Here is a 17,001-nt window from a genome sequence, read left to right on the forward strand (position 1 = left end):
TCAGACGCCCATCTAGGGATTTGTTTCCTTCCCCTGAAAGATTATTATCACCTTCACTAGATAGAAGAACAGAGGAGATGGTTGAAAGAACTCATCCAAGACGTACTCTTGCAGACCAATCAAATACGGTTGGCCCTTTCCATTTTAACAGCATAGTCATGCCTACGGATCAAACGACCAACATGGTGATGAATCCAACACTTATACACTTGGTGCACAACAAACCGTTTCATGGCCTGTCAAATGAGAATCCTTATGACCATTTGATAGTGTTCATTGAAATATGCAACACAGTGAAGATGGCTGGTGTATCAGATGATATGGTGAGGCTTAGCTTGTTCCCGTTCTCATTGGGAGGCAATACTAAGACATGGCTCAAATCTTTCCCTGAAGGAACGTTTACTACATGGGAGACTGTGGCTAGAACATTTGTCAAGAAATATTTTCCATAATAAAAAATTACACAGGGAAGACTAGAAATTTCATCATTCAAGCAGGGCATGATAGAGACTTTCGGGCAAGAATGGGATAGGTTTAAAAGCTTGTTAAGAAAGACCCCGGTTCATGGATTTGAGAAGACAACCATAGTTCTTGCATTCAGTGGAGGACTACAGGTGCAGTCAAAGATGATATTAAATGCTGCAGCCGGAGGGGATATCAGAATGAAAACTGAGGATGAGGCTTATGAGTTAATTGAAAGTATAACGGATAATGAAGAAATACAGAGCGAGAATGCTGATGTTGTGCAGAAAATTTCAGAAGCATAGGATTATAGTTCTATGATGGAGCAAAATAGGATAATTACTCAACAACTGGATAGAATTATTCAGAAATTATCTGGCTTACCACAGGAGATGATAACAGTTCCAAGACGTTCATAACAGCCTCAATTCTTGCCAATACAAAGAAGCATTGATTCAGAAGAGATGTTTCAAAAAGTTGTGGAGAGTAGCGTGTTCTATGTTGATAAAAGGGAGGAAAATGAGGCATGTGAAATGATTACTAGAAGTGGGAGAGTATTGGAGGAGAGGAGAGTTGAAAAAAAGAGGTAGAAAAAGATAGTGTTGAAGAAAAAAATGAGCAAGAGAAAGATTGAGAGAGAGGAAAAAATATGAAAAATGGTGAGGGTGATGAAAGGAAAGAAGAAGTTGAAAAATTGAAAGAACAAGAGTATGTTAAACCTTTACCTTATCCAAAAACATACTCAAAAAAGGAGAAAGGTTAAGCCATTGAGAGTAGCAAGGAGAAGAAGAAGAGGAAACACGAGATAGTCATAATGACCAGAATAGAGAAATTTATAATCAAATGAATATTATGCCATCAATTATTAAACAGATTCCTGCAAGAATGAAATTTTATCTTGGAGATATGATAGATCTAGATGAAGATGATGATGAGCATGAATTTGAGGTTCAACCTCCGAGGAATTATCCGCTTAAAGTGAAAGATCCAAGTTGCTTGAATTTGGCATGTATGATCAATGAGGTTGATATAGGGGAAGCAATGATAGATTCTGGATCTAGCATTAACATGATGCCCATGCATTTGTTTAAGAAAATTGGAGGGCTAACGTTAAAGCCATCTAATCTGACAGTGACAATGGCGGATGGTTCAGTTAAAACACCATTTGGTATGATGGAAAATGTGGTTGTTCGGGTGGAGCAGTTAGAATTCTTAGCTGATTTTATCATCATGAGTATGGAAGATGCGGAAAGAATTCCAGTAATTCTTGGAAGACTTTTCATGGCAACATCCAAGATGTCTATCAGTATCCATGATGCAAGGATCATGATGAGTGATAAAGAGAATGTACTCTTTTATACTGGCTTTAAAGAGAAAAGTACTAGAATTAAAAAGCGGGCCAGATATAAGAAGTCAAGAAGAGAAGCTGCACTAAAGGACAACACAACACGTACTAATTCTAATAGTTGTAATGTTTTGCAAGTACCTGAAGATGAGGAGGTTGACATAGGAGGCATTGTCCACACTGAATACACACCACTTCCAATAGGAGCACAAGTGAGATTCAAGAATAAGAAGTGGCTTGTTATTAAGAATCGGAAAAATGACAAGTTGGAAATCAGGAAACCATTCACAAGAGCCATAAAGAGAGTGGATAGAAAGCAATTGATGAGTTGGGTTGATGAAGATCCCAACCGGGATGGAATGAAGTGATTTTATCTAAATCCCACTTTGTATAAACATTTCTAGTTTTAGGGTATTTGATATTGTACATGTATTTTATTGAATTTTTGAAGACTTTTTGGGTAGCATCTACTGAGGGATGCTAAATTTTTATGTATCTACTGAAGGATACAAGGTAAGTACACCTACTGAAGGGTGTTAGAAGGATAAGCACTTACTGAAGAGTGCTAAACAGGTTTGGGTCTGGCTCGTGACGTTAAACAAGCGCTACTTGGGAGGCAACCCTGTTGTTTATTTCGTTTTTAATCCTATGTTAAGTGCATTACATGTTAATGATTGCATCTGAGAGGGGAAAGGCATATATTTGAAAATTGAAGGTTGAAATTGAGTGCTAGAAGGAAAGATTACTCAAAAGAAAGCAAAAGAAGAAGAAGTGAAAATAGGCGCAGACCGCTGAGCGGTTGCGGCGCTGAGTGTCTCGGCTTTGCTTAAAAGCTGAGCAGTTTTTCACATTTTTCACTTTGAAACCCTTCTTTGCATTTCGCTTGAGCGGTCTTCCTAAGCCCTAGCACTATCCTTTAACTTTCAAGAGTTTTTTAGAGAGATTTCCTCACTTTCTCTTCACCCACTCACTAAAAATCCAATTTTCTACCATTGCTTTGACAAGTTTTGGGGTTTTTGGTTGAGAGACTTGCATTGGAGAGGATATCCATCATCAATTAAGCAATTTTTCTGCAAGCATTCACAATCTTCAGTCAAGTAAGTATGCAAATTCATGTTTAGGGTTTCTAGTTTGGGATTTGTTGATGAACATGCTTAGGAACATGATAAATTAGAGTTTTTGATTTCTATGTATGAATTGATAGAATAGGAACTGGTTGAACTGATTGAATTTCATAATTGTGGTCTGGATTTATGAAATTAGCAAAAGAGTGGAGATTAGGATCATTTAGGCAAGGATTTTGAAAAACCCTAGCCGTCACCGCTGAGCGGTCTGTTTTGGAGCTGAGCGGTGGCGCGGCTTGAGGCAAACCGCCTGGGCGGTCTTTATTGACCCTGAGCGGTCTGCAGCTGTTTTGTCTAAATGTTGATTTTTGGATGTTTGTGTGTTGAGGAGCCCTGTTTTTCCTCAAAGAATTATATGATCTGATGATGCACTATCCTCTAATGATGTTTCTGTGAATTTTGTTGGATGAAATTGATTTATGCAGGAATGTCTACTTCAAAAAGAGTTAAGACAATGGGTAACGAAAGGAAGGAACCAGAGAGACCTAGAAGATACTATTCTTCAAGTAACTTCTTCATATGAACTTCAAAACTGAGCCCTTAGATTAACTCCACAATTTCTACATCACTTAGAATTCTTATTACCCTCATCTCGGCCAGACTAACTTAAAACCTTGTTCTTGAAGAATTACCCTCTTGAGCCACTTATACTACAACCACCCTTGATCATCTGTTCTAAAACCTTTCTTCTTCTTTCCTCATTCACTGTGCTCTTAATTCTCTAACCTTATACTTTCCGGTCAAACTGACATTCTGATGTAGTCCTTCCTTTGACACTTGAAATCGCTCATCTCAGTCAATGGTCAAACCTTTATTCTAAATTATCCACAATTCTTGAAACGCCAATCTAAACTTGGGTATGGCAAATCCACTTGTTGATAATTGTTAAGTCCTTGGTGATGGGTGTCGCACCCCATGCAAATTTAATGTGCATAAAAGAATGCAGTATAGACTAGGAAATGACTCCTAGGTCGTCTTTCAATGACCAAATGTGGTTCGAGGATTAGGTTAGACATGAAGTGGGGGGGTTTTGTGAAAAGTTTTGTGAATACGGATGAACTAGACTAAAACATGAATTTAAACATAACAAAATTGAAAGCATGGAATTAAACGTCAAAATAGTAAGATCGAATGGTCTAAACACAACAAAACCAGAAAATGCAGAATTCATCAGGATTTAAAAATAGAACGCTGGAACAGTAAACACGTAGGAGACGTAACAACAGTTTAATTGCATTGCACCAAATGAACTTAAACATTACAGGCAACAATAAAAGCATTAGTAAAAGCAAACTGAGATTGAAACCGCACTTGAAAACAAGATGAACAGTAAAACGCAATAGATAATAAAAATGAAAACACTTGGCTAAAGATGAAATGCAACATTGCGGGAATAAAGCTTAAACATGACAAATTGAAATGCAAGAACTAATTCAACAACACTTCTAATGCTATTCAAATTGCAACTATTGAAAAAAATATAAAATAAATTAAAATGCTAATTGTATTAATCTATCAATGCATATTCACGGAAAAAGTACTAGAAGAAAAGAAGAATGCGTTAACAGTGAGGAAACTAAATGAGTAAGCTGCTTCCCTTCTCTTAAAGCAAAGATTAAATGTTGTTGCCTTGAATAAAACAAAAATCCATCGCTAGTACTCATGGAAGTGAATGTCCAAACTAACAAAAACAAATCAGCGCCTGTACTGGGAGAGCACTTCTTCCAGCAAAATAAAACCAGCGTGTGTGTCCTCCACTAGCAAAACATAAATGCTTTCTTCCCAATTGAAAATGAAACAACATGCTGCCCCAGCTAAATCAGCGTTTTCTTACTAAAAGAAAATCTAATTCTACGTCCACAAGAACGGAAAGGAAAACGTTGAATGCCAAGAGTGGTGGTGGCTGTTGCACCCGTTTAAAAATCTAAAATCCTCTTAGAAGCTACATTCTGGCTGTAATAGTTATTCTCCAAAAGAAAAGAAAGATCAGTGATGCTCCTCCCTTTGTGCATCGTCAGCTGCGCTTTTCTATTTCTAATTATGAAGCACCATGCAGCTAATATCCTAGGAATTAATCAAAGAAAAAGTGGCGGCTGGTAGCTCATTTATCGAATGCAAAAGAAAAGGAGGCGTTGCTCATCCTACTAGCAATTGAAAATGTGATTCTCCAAGTGTATCACCATGTGCACACTTCTTCACGGCCAACAACAATGAAATTTGAGGAATAAAAAAAATGAACGTTGCAGCAAAGTAAATCAGCGTTTGCTCAAAATTAGAAATGGAAAGGTGATTGCTTCGTTCAACCAAACAACATCCAACGTTTCAAGCAAATTCATCCAAAATCCAAGAGTTGAAACATGGTTACCGAAAAGATGTGTGAGAAAAATGTTGCAGCCCAAAGAAAATTAAGCAAGTGATGGCTGTTGGTTGGAATATCTAGGGCCATGTGTCATCTTTTAAGGATGGGTGGAATCCACCCAAAAACCCTAGAGTGCCAAGTGTCCTTCTACTATTTGGGCCCATCGTGTTTTTGCCAAAATTTGACCCAATGTGCACTAGCTTGTCTAAAAAAAAAAAGCTAACCTTCTAAATTACAATTTTGATTAATTCTAAACTACTAAATTAAAATACAACTAATTCTAAAACTCTTATGGAAGATTCTTGAAATATTTTGTCTCATTCCCAATGCTCCAAAGTATATCTCCAAAAATTTCCCTGCAATTAATAATGCAAATAATTAGCTCAGAATATTCAAATTAATTAAAATTAGAATTTTCGGTCAAATTAAGCACTATTGGCAAAAACGGGAAAATACTGGACAATTAAACACACTTTCCTGATTAAATTCGGTACAATAAACTAAGTGTCGTTAATAAAATATCGACTCATCAAAATAGACCACACTTAGTCTTTTGCAATCCTGGGCAAAATCAAGACGCAAATCAGGGAATAGATCAAAGGACATCAGGGAAGTGACACAGACTCAACAGACAGAAAATAAAGGCTCACAATGAAAGAAACAGAGTTACACAATTCTCAAGAAATCTGGACTAAGAAAGGAAATGGACAGTGTCCAACACAGAATCAAGGAAAACAGATACTCACAGAAATCATCCAAACAGTTCAAGCATGGCAAAATGATTAATCAGCTTAAGAGGTGAATCAAAAGCAACAGAAGCTCACAGATGCACACTATCAGTGTTTCTCTCAAGTGTCTAGGGTAAACAGTGTCAACTCAATGTACTCAAGAAAGCAAACAACAACAGACTTGGCAAGCCTCTGATATCAACACTTAAAACATATGCATATTCAAATCAAAAGGTCTTTTATGGATGTAATGGGGCCAAGCAAAAAGAAGGATAAATAAGGATAATAAGCTACAAACCAAAAGGAATAGAGGAGCAATGGGGAACAAGTGTAAACATTGTCAAATCACACCCAAAACCTCTAATTCAATCCTCTTCTTGACTCCACTATTCACAACAATTTTTTTATTTTTCTTATATTTCTCTTTTTTTTCTCATCTTGTCTCTTTTCTTTTATCTCTTTTCTTTTCATAACACAACTGTAAGAGACAAAATGCACATATACATACAAAAACAAAACAAGAAGAGGAACTAACTAGCCAATTCATCTGAATCCCCAAGGAGACCACACTTGTTCCCAAAACACTTCCAAAGCTCCAAAATTCCCTAAGGTTAAGGTAATCATGGTTTTTCACTTAGGGTTGGTGTATGAGCTTCAAAACAAAGAACAGGGGAAAGTATAGACTCAAAGGGGTTGTCAAAGGATCAAAACAGGGTAGGCTCATCTGGTTAGAGAGGCTCAACAACAAAACTGCCTTTATCACTTCCAAACATGCATATCAATCAAGAATTATCAACAAGAGTCAAGCCAAGGCATATGTGCTAGCAATCAAGAGACATATCACACACAAGAAAGAATATCAAGTGGCTCAAATTCTCACACAGGGCATTTCTGTCACAATCAAGTCAACCTCCCAAACATCATAATCATCTTCCAAGCATAGAAAAGCAAGGATTTCAAACCAATCAGAGTATCAATGAAGTGAAAGACACATCTACTACCTAAATAAAGTCCAGAAATCAAGAGAAACTTGCAAAACTGTACACAAGACGAAAAAAAAACTACATAGAAAACAAAAAATTTAAAGCAGAAAACATAAACAAATCAAAGAAAATTCAGAATCTCCCCAATAGACCACACTTAAACTACACAATGTCCTCAGTGTGTCACAATCATCACATCAGAAATCAGAATAGTCAATAGATCATGGACAAGTGCAATAAAAGTATGGGAAAAGGGAAGAAGGGAAAAGAAAACTCCCCTGGTCATGGTGGCAGTTGCCAATTTTGGACTTTCAGGGAGATGTTGTCCACCATCGGATTCATCAAGGAGGTGTTGTGGAAGAACTGCTTCATCCTCCAAATTTGATCGAGCAGGGAGATATCCTCCACAGCTGGATCTAAGAAGAAGTGATTGTTGATGAGCAGGTTCAGCTGGTGCTTATTAATCTTCAAACTGTCAGCACCTTTGTCTTCCACCATGGGTGTGTGTTGGTCAAATTCATATATACCTCCTGCAACATGGTTAGTGCAATATGGTTCCACAGAAATAACATGCAGGGGTATAACACCCAATCCTAGTGTAACAGGCTGAACCTCAGATATACCCTCTAACATTAATCATTTTCAAATTTAGAAACAATATCAACAACAGGCTCAGATTCATGTTGAGTGCATGGAGAACAAACATTCAAATGTGATAGCAAAAAGTGGTTCTCATCATGCAAGGAGGGAGAATAAAAAACAGGCTCATCAACAATATAATCATCAACATACCTATTAATAACATCATCATCAACAATAGAATCAATCTTAGGTATGTTTACCTCCACCTTATTTAACTTCCATCTTCAATTCACTTTAATACCCTGCAAAACAATGTAAAAACAAGCATAATATATCTAAAACCAACTTTTGACTCTCTCATGACTTAACTAAGTGTTTTACTTGATTTTAAGCTCATTCTAAGTCATAAAGAGTGTGTTTTGATATTAAATTTAAGTATGAAAATAACGGTTTTTAGACCGTTATCAATAATGCCTATCCATCTTCTTCTAATTATCACTTAACTCAAAAACCCAAACGATACTCTAATTCCCTTCAAAGACTTCACATTCTTTTAACTCGGAAATTTTGACTTTCTATACACGCTCCTTAAATTTGTTCTATATCTTTCACAACTTCTTCTCAACTCTTCTTCTTCTACTTCGTTTCTTCTGACCTCTGACGTTACTGATATACTGAATCACACTGAATTCTCAAACCTTGCTACACCCATGCTTATCCAAAGCTTCTCTTATTCTAGCCTTCGAATCCAACTCTTCTTATGGAATGCACGGTATTCGATCTGCTGACTCTGTTCTTGAAAATTCTTCACCCAAACATTTTTTCTAAACTCCAATATGTATTCACCCATCCTTTGAAACCTAAATTCTGGTATTCTAACTCCTTGTCTTCGAGGCAAGAATGTGTCTCAAAGGCTTAAACCATTTCTAAAGAAGGTATACAGATCAAGTTCTCCTTGAATCTGCATTCCTCTACTACTCTAGAGCACAATATACCACCACAAAGGCAAAAACAAGGCAGGAATTTCTATAGAAAATAACACTAGAATCCCAACTCTTTCTTATCCCAAACATTCAGAATTAAGAAAGGAAAATCATCTCTGGTAAAAGTCATGAGTGTCTACCCTCATTCCTTCTATAGAGACATTTTTTGTTCTCAAAGCTTCCAGTTAAATACATAATTTCACAATCTAGTCCTGGAGCAAATGGTACAACATACCATTCAGATTCAACTTTCCACAAGAAAGTCACGACAAACCCACAAACCGTAGGTTAACCTAGGAACCATGGTCTATTCCGAGTGAGAGAATAAAACGATTAGTCTTATTCAAAGAAATGAGAATGAGTGCTTCCGTACATTTAAGAGCACACAAGCACAGACAAGGTATGTACACAACCTACAGGTTCTCTAAGGATAAAAACTACTTTGATACCATAAATGTGACATCCCAAAATATCATATATACATATAATATAATAGGATTCAGCTATTATAATATGTAAAAGCAGTTGAGAAATAGAGATAACAGTATTTAAATATTTATACAGTCATCCAAAAATATAGAGGAAGTTAAAACGAAATAAAACTTGAGTGCAAGTTTCCAATATTCTCCAAAATACAAGGCTATTAAACTTTAAAGAGGCCTAAAGAGTATGTTCCAAAAGTACCGAACTATTGAAAATAAAAGCTAGAAGTTTGTCAAAATAACAATCTATTCAACTAAGAGCTATTAGAAGCCCTAGACGGCTGCACCTTCTTCATTTTCCAATGCTTGCACCAAGGGCACATCATCAACTACTGCTCACATCCAAAGGATTGGATGATCATCGCAAAGGGGGAGGCAAGCACATACAACAAACAATGCAAGGGTGATCTAGGTATAAAAAGCATGTTATCAATCAAGTATTTCAAGCATGCAAGGACCATAAACAATACAGGCTAAGACTAAATGCATTTTATTGATACCAATGACCGACCATGTGATTTGACCATCTGGACTAGTATGAAATGTCGAGTTCCAGGGGTTTATGCACTTGTAGTGGGCCTACTGCTTTGCAAAGCCACTGTCGAAGGGTTACACCCCACCACACACAAGGTTAGTCTGTTACAGCAGTATAGGCCTATAGTGAAAGCGCCTACCCTAGGACCTCCTGTTATTCTCACCACATGACTCATCACTCTCTCCTTGAGCTTGGATGATCATTAGAATGTCAAGATAGACCCCATCGGGAACTCCGGCCATTCATACGGTCAATCACAGTAGACTACAGGACACCACAATGTAATTACGTTCATCGACCATAGTTGTACATACATGCTTTCAAACTATAATTCACCACTTTAAATCACAGGATATTCCTCTTGAGTCAACAATATACCTCTCATACCATATTAAGTCATATACACATCATACCACATCAACCATTCTTACTTTGCAATAAAATCAATACACTCTTAATCTACCAAAAGCAATTTAACTAGCCAGTTTGGACTGAACGTTTTAAGCAAGAGCCGAGCACTTAGTGCATTGGCCGACCACTAGGAACGGACTGAGTGTTAGATCGAGCACTCTTTGACAAGCCAAACGGTTATGAACTATCAAAGCTCAAGAGGAACCAACCACCTATTCTGACTGAGAGCACACAAGACCGAGAGCAATACAGGACCGAGAGATCCAGACCAAATGGTTCCAACAGGCAAGACTCAAGTGGGGCAACCCATATATGACCGAACGGTCATGAGAAGGACCAATCCTTCTCTGACTGAGACTCACAAAACCGAACGGTCATGAGAAGGACCATTCCTTCTCTGACCGAGACATACAAGACCGATCGGTCATGAGAAGGACCATTCCTTCTCTGATCGAGACCTACAAGACCGAACGGTCATGAGAAGGACCAATCCTTCTTTGACCGAGACCCACAGGACCGAATGGTCAAATTATGCAGAATTCTGCAGAATCTGGACAACACCCTCTGTGACCATTTCTAACGACTTTTACCAACTTCTAACACATTTAATTCTTGTTTTAGACACAATTAAACTTATCTCAATGATTTTAAACATCTCCATTACCTTTCTAAGCGATTTACACTTCATTCTAACTCTAAAACACCAATTCTTCCAACTTAGAGACCTAAAATCCAATCTAACCTTTTTGCACCTATTTTGAACAATTTAGTGACTCAAACAAGTCACAATACAGTGGATAAAACTTCCCCAACAATCCAATAACTGTACAAACTTCATTTGCTCAAAATCACTACCGCCCTTCCTCTAAAATGACTAAAATTGACCCTAAAGACAATTGATTTCCTCTCTAGCAGTACCACAAGAGAATTTCCATACAAAACAGTCCCAACATACACAATTTCAGCATTCCAAATCATTCCAAAACAGCATACGATCATGTTAAGTCCCTGGCAAGTGTACCAAATCGTTATCAAGTGTACCGAGTATCGTTTTCCCAAAGGACTCTTAGGCCTTAACTTTCATGTAACCTAATCGCGTAAGACTTGAGAAGAGAATAAATTTGGTGGTTCTATGCAAAGAACAAAAATAAACATGCAATGTAGTTAATTCAATTGGTTTTGAGAAACTATGGATGAATGGTGTTGTTGGGGTTTACAATTTCATCTTATCCACTCTCATATATCTACTCTTCTTATTTACTTAACTTATTTATCTAACTGCCATGCATACTTTCTTATTTACCCTTAACCCAATCCCTTGGTGAAAAGAGCCTATTATTAATTACCGGCTTGCTATCCCTAGCCTCCCCTAGTAACCAATAATGCAATGTGATTAGAATCAAATATAATTGATCGTCCTACCCCTATTCCTAGGCGATATTGGCATAATCAAGGAATTTCCCACCAGTTCATGACATTACCGTACGTCCCCATATCGATAAAGACAAACATCTTTTACTAAATGAGTTAAATAATAAAAGCATTGAGCACATATGAGAACCCAACAATTGATAAACAAGTATATGACAAGCATATGAAATAAATAAGAATTTGAATATATGAGAGTTTCAAAAGATTACATTATTCCCCAAGAACAAAGGGTTTAGTTCACCATAATCATGGTGAAACTAGATTAAAATAATGAAAGAATGGAAGAAATAACCCTAAACTTGGTTAAATGGAGCGTAAGCATCCAGGGAACCTCCTCCAAGGGGTGGAATAGCTCTGGACGTTTCTCTCTGCCAAAAGAATCACTTTCTAATTCGCATTGGGGATATATATAAGCCCAAAAAGATAACAGATAGATTACAGAAAGATTTACAGAATCTAACAAAAAAAAATAGACAACCGCCCAGGCGCCTAAATTCACCGCTCAGCGGTTTGCCTCTTGCCGCTTTGACCGCTCAGCTGTCAGTTTTTCCGCTGAGCAGTTTTTATCTAATCGCTTTGAGCGCTCAGCGGACCATTCTGGCGCTCAACGATTGGCTTGACCCTTCTTTTCATCATTTTCTCCTTCTTTCATGGGTCTAAGTCCACCTTACTTCACTTTCATCTTTAATTCATTTTAAAACCTTGCAAAACAAGCATAATATCGCTAAAACCAACTTTTGACTCTTACATGACACAACTAAGTGTTTTACTTGATTTAAAGATCATTCTAAGCCATAAAGGGTGTGTTTTACTATCAAATTTAAGTATGAAAATAACAGTTTTTAGACCGTTATCAAATCATCACACACCAAATTTGCATATTAAACACCTCCACACGTGCATTTCAAGTTAACTAGACTCAAAGTTATGCTTCCACAACATACCACTACAAAGTTTGTCATTCATTCACATCACACAATAAAATAAGAAATAAAACTAGCTCCCCTTACCTCTATGCAAGACGCCAAGCTCATGGAAAACCCTGAACCACTCGCTTGCACTCCCGAAATAGTAGAATCACCTATAAATCATCAATTGATGATGTAGGATGAATTTTAGAACTAAATAGAAGCTAGATTATGGAAGAAAATGAAATGGGTTGCATGCAACAAGTTCAATCGCATGCTTAAGCCCTAGGGCAAACTAAAAAGGGGTTTTTCTTACCTGTTGAGAGAAAAAGAAATCAATCGTTGAAAATGTTGTCCTCAGCATCCAGAATGCTTATAAGCTTCCTATTTAGGAAAAGGATGGATAGACTTAAAGTTATGGTGGATTGAAAGGTAGGGCAAATGAAGAAAAAAAGTAGAAGGAGTTGTGTTTTGGTGAACTAACGTGAAAGAGAAATGGGCTGAACCTTTTCAAGGTAAGTTTTACTAAAATTTTATTTTTGCTATTAAAATTGGCCCAATGACTAGCTGCTACGCGTGCACCACTTAAGTGTTATTTTCTCGTACCTCACAGTAAACCTAATTACATTACTTCTAAAATTTATAGCACAAAAACTAAATAACTAAGTCTTTTTCCCACTCTTGCGTCTCTATCATGCATTTGGAGCATCCACAACATCCCCTCCCGTACATCCAAATGTCATACGATCATCGCAAGACATATACAATCACAAACACAAAAAAATATGGGTAAGCTACTATAACACAATTAATAACAATAAAATTTGTACATAGAAAGCAAGTACAACTTAATAACAATCATTCATCTATAGTGTTACCTTTACTCACATAATCATTTCTATACTCGATCATCATCGACATCCCCATTAACTATATCATTACTAAACCATCCACGTTATTCTTATCAAGATCATTTCCAAACACATCGTCACCACGAATAATCATCACATGTACCTCCAACAGAACAAACCTCATCATGAATCCTTCATCATAAATAACATCATGAGCCTCCACAATACCATAACTCCATAGTGCAAGGAATCGGTCACACTCTTGTACCTAGGGATGGGAAAAAAATTAGCGTTTGGAGATATCCGCGGATAAAATCCGCAACGGATAGTTGGCATACGTAGATATTTACTATCCACGGGTTGTGGGTTTGGGGATATTTTAATACTACACTATCTGACCCGCGGATACCCGTTACCCGCTAAAAAGTTGAAAATACGTTTTTATCCATATGTCTAAACTAGGTTTTATTATTTTACCCCTTTTTCCTCTTTCATATGTGCAACAAACTTCCCCTGCCCGTGCTAACATTTTGTACCACCATCAGAGTTCTAGATTGTGCCAGCCACCATATGCACATTGTACCAACACTGGTGTTCAATGTTGGAGTCTGATAACGGTTGAAAACACCATTATTTTATACTTAACTTTGATACTAAAAACACCCTTAATGACAGAAACTAGCTTGAAGTCATGTTTTTGCTTAAGTTTGGAGAATAAGAGAGTCGAAGGTGGTATTATGGGTTTTATGCTTGGTTTTCCTTGTTTTGGCAAGAATTAAGATGAATTGGATAAAAGAAGTTGAAGTAGTAAGGAGTTGGACTCAGGAAAAGCTCGAAAACAACACAAAAGAAGAATCGGAACTAGCGTTGGGCGCCATTTTCATCGCTGAGTGCCAAGCTTGCTGTTGAGTTCTCCGTCTCACGCTTGGGCGCCACCGCTGAGCACCAAGCTTGCTGTTGAGTTCTCTGTCTAGCGCTTGAGTGCCATTGCTGAGCGCTATTCTGAGTGTCGCAGCTACTGATGAGCGTCACTTTAACCACTGAGTGCTGACAACGTGGGTCTGGGCCAATTTTCTGTAATTTTTATAAACTATATCAGGGTTTAGACGACCTAGAGGTTCTATCTTTTGAAAGAAAGAGGCGCAGAAACACTCTTTTCACCCTTGGGAGACGAATTTTGGATGCGGAAGCTCCGATCTTCAACTTTTAGGGTTTTATCTTTCATTCTTTTCATTAATTTCATCTAGTTTCACCATGTCTATGGTGAACTAAACCTCCATTGTTGTTGGGGAAACAATGTAATCCTTTGAAACTCTCATGTATTGAATTGATTTTTAATATATATGCTTTACTTCATTAATTGTTAGGGTTTTTCCTCTACACTCTATGCATGGTTTGTTTAACATTCAATTGCATGATCATGAATTTTGTCGATATGGACACATGCGAGGAAATCTAAAACTAGGAAAATTCTCCCAAAAGCAATATTACCTAGACATAGGGATAGGAGGGTTGGTTGCCTATAAGCTTGTGTGCGAATGTAATGCATAATTAGTTGCTAGGGATACAAGACATTGTGAACTAGTAATTAAGAGTAGGTTTTCTTCACCGAGGCATCGGGTTTAAAGTAAATTAGAAAGTGACATTAACATTAATGAAGAAGATGAATTCGTAAGTACATGAGAGTGGATAGGATAAGCCAAAACCCCAACAACATAATCATTCCATATTTTATACACCATTCACTTGCGCATTCTTTTGGTCAATTGATCAACACTTGAATTCATGTTTATTTTCTTCATTGCAAAATCTAAAATTTTCGTTCTCAAGTCTTAAATAATCAAGAAATCACATGACTATTTAGGCCAGTGAGTCTCTATGGAAAACGATACTTGGTCTTACCATTTATATTACTTGATACGATTTGATACACTTGTCGGAGGCAATGTTAATCTATGGTTGAACTCTTTCCCGGAGGATAGCTTTACTGACTAGGAAGTTGTGGTTTCAAAGTTTCTGAACAAGTACTTCCCGCAGTCTAAAATCAACAAGGGTAAGCAAGAAATTTCTTTTTTTAGGCAAGGCATGGAAGAAACCCTAGGTGAAGAATGGGATAGATACAAAGGATTGTTGAGGAAGACGCCTACAATGGCTTTGATGAAGCAAAAATAGTCCTTTTGTTCCTTGGAGGTCATGGCTCTCAGACGAAGCTAATACTAGATGCCTCAGCTGAAGGTAATATACAGTGCAAGACTCCAAAGGAAGCTTTTGAGTTGATTGACGACATGGCTACTAATGATAACGAGATGCATAATGAAATAGGAGCTCCACCTCAACAGAAAGGAGTTCTACAATTACAATCTCAACATGCCTTGCTTGCACAAAATAAAATCATAACTCAACAGTTGGAGAATTTGACAAAGACACTCGCTTAGTTGCTAAAGGAGCTGAAAAACGTTTCACAGGTTCAACATCAACTCTGTGAATTATGTAGTGGTGATCGTATAAATGGGCAATGTGCTTATCCAGTGGAGGCCCAAGAGGAAGTCAATTACATGGGCAATCAATTCCAATTCTACCAAGGTAATTTCAACCAGGGATGGAAACCTAACCCAAGGATGGTCAAGGTCAGAATGGACAAGCTGGACAATTCAATAGACCACAACAACAACCATCACTATGGCAACAAGTATCTGCTTTGATTGATAGAACTACAAAGTTGGAAAAGATGTTCCAAAATTTTATGCAGATGACTACCTCCACTAATAAGAGCACTGAAACTGCCATAAGAAATTTGGAGATGCAGGTTGGACAGCTTCCCAAGAGGATGGAGGACAAAGCAGAAAAGCAATTTGGGGCTAACACTAAGGTTAATCCCAAGGAAGATTGTAAAGCCAAAGTGAGCATAGTTGATGAGAGGGTGGAAGAGAAAGAAGAAAGAGTTGAGTTAGAGAAGAGAGAGGAAAAAGAAGAGAGAATATGTAAGGGTGAGACACAAAAGAAAGAGAAGAGGAGGGGAGAGAAAAAAAGTGAGAAAAGCGAAAAAGTTCTTCCTTATCCTAATGAGCGTGAAAGAATTGATAAAGAGAGACAATATAAGCGTTTTAAGGAGATTTTCAGGCAATTGAAGATTACTATACCTGTGACCAAAGCATTGTAGCAAATTCCTGCTTATGCAAAGTACATGAAGTAGTTCCTCAAAGAGAAAAGATATTTTGATGAGGAGACTATTGATGAACAGGGTACTTGTAGTCTGGCTTTGAAGAAGGAGCGTCCTCCAAAAGTTAAAGACCTAGGAAATTTTACCATTCCTTGCATCATTGGGAATGTGAAAATAGGGAAAGCCGTAATTGATTTAGGGTCAAACATTAATATGATGCCCCTATCTGTGCTTAAGAAGATTGATGGTCTTGATGTGAAGCCGACAAAGATTTATTTGCTAATGGCGGATGGATCCCCTAAAAACGGAGATGGAGGAAAATGAGAAGATCCCTATTATTCTTGGAAGGCCGTTTATGAAAACGGCAAAGGTAATCATCCATGTGGATGATGGGTTGATAGTTCTTAAAGACCAAGAAGAGGAGGTGATCTTTGATGTCTTTAATGATAAGCAGATTCAAGTAGAAAAGACTAGTCATAAAGCTGCATCTAAGGATGCACTAGTGACTAACCTTAAAGCTACCAAGCCGGTCATCAAAGGTAACAATTGTTTCTTGACATACGTTAGGGAAGAAGAAAAAGATGACAAAGGAAGGACGATTCACTATGACTTGGTAGATGGACAATTCAAAGTCCGTAAGATTCAGAAACAACTTAT

The 17,001-nt window shown here is 37.4% G+C and overlaps 1 protein-coding gene across 1 annotated transcript; it reads left to right on the forward strand.

The window, feature by feature from the left end:
* The first annotated feature begins 15,692 nt into the window (after window positions 1-15,692).
* LOC106760425 (nucleolar protein 58-like) lies at window positions 15,693-16,344 on the forward strand. The gene is made up of 2 exons (XM_014643859.1): window positions 15,693-15,767; window positions 15,934-16,344. The coding sequence occupies exons 1-2, from the start codon at window positions 15,693-15,695 to the stop codon at window positions 16,342-16,344; spliced, it is 486 nt and encodes a 161-aa protein (XP_014499345.1).
* The last annotated feature ends 657 nt before the right edge of the window (window positions 16,345-17,001 follow it).

This window comes from Vigna radiata, chromosome 1 (genome assembly GCF_000741045.1).
Source record: "Vigna radiata var. radiata cultivar VC1973A chromosome 1, Vradiata_ver6, whole genome shotgun sequence".
Lineage (NCBI taxonomy): Eukaryota > Viridiplantae > Streptophyta > Magnoliopsida > Fabales > Fabaceae > Vigna > Vigna radiata.

Coding starts and splice junctions, on each gene's coding strand:
- LOC106760425 (XM_014643859.1), top strand. CDS start 15,693: ATGGGCAATGTGCTTATCCAGTGGAGGCCCAAGAGGAAGTCAATTACA. Junction 15,768..15,933: donor TCAATTCCAATTCTACCAAG/GTAATTTCAACC, acceptor AATTTTATGCAG/ATGACTACCTCCACTAATAA.